The sequence below is a fragment of the Oryctolagus cuniculus genome, chromosome 1, assembly GCF_964237555.1.
Source record: "Oryctolagus cuniculus chromosome 1, mOryCun1.1, whole genome shotgun sequence".
In the NCBI taxonomy this organism is placed as follows: Eukaryota; Metazoa; Chordata; class Mammalia; order Lagomorpha; family Leporidae; genus Oryctolagus; species Oryctolagus cuniculus.
Genome location: NC_091432.1, coordinates 9,757,722 through 9,761,605, shown reverse-complemented (window position 1 = coordinate 9,761,605; position 3,884 = coordinate 9,757,722). Strand labels below are relative to the sequence as shown.

General features: G+C 41.8%; 1 protein-coding gene across 1 annotated transcript; it reads right to left on the bottom strand.

Moving 5' to 3' along the window:
- Positions 1-265: 265 nt before the first annotated feature.
- On the bottom strand, positions 266-3,668 carry SCGB1D (lipophilin BL). Its single transcript, NM_001082157.2, is given in 3 exon segments — positions 266-484; positions 1,758-1,945; positions 3,545-3,668. Coding segments are annotated over 3 exon segments (273 nt in total). The 5' UTR covers positions 3,600-3,668; the 3' UTR covers positions 266-454.
- Positions 3,669-3,884: the final 216 nt, after the last annotated feature.

The following is a 3,884-nucleotide window of genomic DNA, read 5'->3' as shown; positions in this document are numbered from 1 at the left end:
GCTTAGCTTACTATGCCACAGTGCCAGCACTCCATATAATTAATTGACTGAGTAGACAGTGAAACTAGGATTGTCCCCAAGTACAAGATCATGAAGGATTCTGTAACTGTTATTTACCCTTTACCATCATTCTCACTCATGGTCGCTCAAGTCAGGAGTCTGTGAAGTAATTCAGGAGAGTTCCTGGCTACGCATTTGGTTTTCTGAGGCTTGAAATTGCTGATGCTTTTGGATGTTTGGTCTCTGCCAATGACTATTACCAACACCAAGAAAGCAATTATTTATTAAATCCATCTCAAATCATGTGTTGTGATTGTAGGTTAGTAAGAAGACACATAGAGGAATGCAAGGAAAGTGATTTATTAGAGAAGACGTTGAAACCTTTATATGTTGCACTTAAGATCAAGGTGACCTTGAAAGACACTGGAAAGAAGGATCCAACATTGTTCACATGTCAGACAGGACATTGCAGCACGACTTCTCCCTGAAATTAAAGCACAGAAAGAGATCAGGAAGCAAAGGTAAAGTCGTTCATGATGCCCTGGAGTTAACAGGTAAGCAAAACCAATACATCAATGGAGATTTGCTTTCGAACGGCATTTGTTAGGTTAAAATGTGATAAAGCTGAGTTGTGTTAAATTATGGCATACACCTGGAAAAACTACAATGACTCAGGTTGAGGAACAGTATTTCCTAAATGAGTCAAATACCAGAGTGTTTCAAAAGATTGCTGGAAAATAGAATAAAAAATAAGTTGATTTTGGAAAAATTTTCAGATCATATATAGTTTTATTTAATAATATAATTGTGAAGAACTCTCTTTTGTCCTGAAATAGCTAAATTATTTGGTTCAGGTCTCTAATAGAAGGAGAAGATAAGTAAATGGACACAAATGCCCAGGAGTTTCTTTCTCCAACATCTCAGTATAGTGGAGTCTGCTTTTACCTCCAGTGAGAGACCCAGAGTTGAGAGACCTAGAGCAGAACTGGGGTGAGACTTTGGGAAACACTGCATTCAGGAGATTTCAGGCTCCCAAGGTTGGATTGTGCCTTGTTATCCATGGAAATCTTAGCATGGAATTCCAACTATGATGGACTTTGAAACCAAAATTCACAATCTAAACTGAGATACCAGGTGGATGGAGAGACCTTTCTATACCATCAGATTTCATGACAGAGACCCACATAAGTGCTCTAGTTCAGTGTTGCAATGTAGGAGATAAATCAGCAAGGAGTGCCTTCCACTGTTCATTACAAGGAAGACAAAGTGGATAAGGAGGTATGAATAGGTTTCTGGCTCTGCTATCTGGTAGACAAACTCAGGCATCTATTGTCTATTTATTGCAGAGGACTGGCTCCACTTCCCAACCCTACCTCTGTCTCCTTGTTCTACATTCTTCAACTCCCCTGAGACTCCATAGTGACTGACACACCCTGGTTGAGTGGACCTTGCATTCAGCAAACTCTGCTGCTTCAACCTCACCACTTGTGGCCCAGATCGTCCTTCTCAGGACACAGTCATGAGCACAGCAGCCAGATGGGTAACCTAAGGAGGAATTAGCTCGGAAAGATCAGTGCACCTGAGTTTAATGCAGTAGGAGTACTGGTAGCACACAATGTATAGCCTGGAGTTATACATTATTTCAGGTGAACAACAAGCCCAATGTCCATCACACTGGAACTCTACTGAGTGGGAAGCTGACCTCATGCCTGTATAATTGAACAGATTCCACTACAGAGAAAAGAGAAAGAAATTACCAGTGCTCCTGCAATTAGGTTTCGTTTGAACTCTGGCATTCCATCTGTGCATTTCTTCACTGTTAGCAATGCCTCAGCTGCCTCTCTTGGTGGCATAAACTTGGCCAGTTGTAATCTGAACAGGTCTTTATTAAAATACAGATATCCAAAGTTTTCAGCAAGAAGAGCAGGACAGACCAACGCATTGCCTGGAGCAGAAGAGTGGAGACAATCTCTATGAGGAAAATATTTCTCCAGAGTCTTTGGATGAGAGACCACACAGGATTCCCCAGGCCTCCAAGTTTGCATCCTAAGATTGTGCTGTTCACAGTGAAAGATCCTTGTTGTTTTTGTTTCCTCAAGATTACACAGCAAGTGTAAGACCAGAAAAACATGAGCTCAATAACAAGATCAGTTGCTGTGGGTTTTTTGTAAGCACACATCCATTATTTTCCAAAGTTTCTCCCCTTAACTGAAATCCCCATTTGTAGCCTTGAACAAACTTAGTTTGCCTGCAAATTGCATGATACCTGATCAGTCCTTGATACTAGAGAAAAGTAGGTTCTGGGGAATCCACTTTGGAAGTGAATGGCAGACAGAATCCCACCACGTCTGAGAAGTGAGGGAAAATATGGAGAAGAGCCAACATATTTACTAAAATGTCTATAGGTGATATTTTGAGGCAAATTTGGGTGAATTCAGAAGATGGCATTGGATACATCCAGAACCAGAGGCTAAAATTCAGACAGATGATCAGCCTCCCCACACATAAGAAGCTCATAAAAGACACTATGATGGGCTCTTTCTTTCTAAAGGGACGTTCCAAATAATCAGAGAGGCTGAGAGGGGAAACTGTCCCATTCCTGATCATATTGGGAATTGTATAGACACCAGAGAAATGACTTCTCCTTGCATTGACTCATTTTCTTCTAGGCTTTAGAACTACTCTGAATCAAAAAAGGACCCAATCAGGACCTACTTTGACCCTAAATTCAGACAGCATCAACTTTGGGTGGAATTTAAAGATGGTAGAATCAGAGACATCAGAAGAACAGGGAGGGGATCAGAAAATCAGAGGAAAAAGTCAGTCTCAGACAATTTTGGAACATCCTGAAGGCAGAGAGATATGCAAAGCATTGTACTGTTGGAAGAACAGGTAGAATTGATTCTAATTTGGTAAAATTCCTAGTGCTATTAGACCTGCTCTACCACCACTATTGCTGGAACATCTATAAAACTAGTAATACTCACTTGAAAGCTTATAATTAAGAATTCCAAAAACATGGCTCTTGTGGAATTAGGAGCTCCACAGGCACCCTCCCAGGTATAACATAGTTGAAGACTCAAGGGACACCCAAGAGTTTCTGGGAAAGAGAACATCTGATCACTGCAGGTATCAGCTTCCTGCTGACAACTGGCCCATTATGGGCTTAATCTTCATTCTCCCAGATTTTCATGATGCTGGCTGTAAACACCAGTGATGAAAAGAGGCTGGAAAATGTTCATCATTTGACCCCAAGACAAAGAACTGGTATAGCAGAGCCTAGATTCATGTCTAGCACTCCCACTGAACTATGCTGACTTGGAGTGTAGAAAAAGGACTTTCTAAAATTTCCGGCATAGATTTTCCTGACAAATTTCATTGAAATTGAGAAATGAAGTATCAGCTTTAGTGAAGGAGGTGCTAATTTAATAGGCTGAGGAAAAAACTTTGGAATATTGTGAGGTTCTGGACCTCATTGCCACCCCATAATGATCACGGTGTGCAGAAGAAGCTCCTAATGAGATTCATCACAAGTGATACTCACCCTCATAACAGCAAAGGGCCAGAGTCACCATCAGGAGAGACACTGACAGCCTCATAGTTGTTGTTTTGCTTTGAGTTCTCAGCTTCAGAGAATGAAGACCGTTCTACACTCCACTGCAGCAGCTGGGGAGCCCTGGAGTCCAGGGCATTTTGTACCTGATTAGTCTCTCTGGCCCTGCCCACAGAGGCATGTTCTAAGTCACAAGACCTGGCTTCTAGCCTTCTTTCCTCAGCTAGGGCTGATGCCTTTCATCAGTGTCGTTCTCCACACCTCTTTGTACACTGGACTACAACCGGAAGGATCACCTTGTACCCTAGGTGTGTACCTAGGCACCCTATAA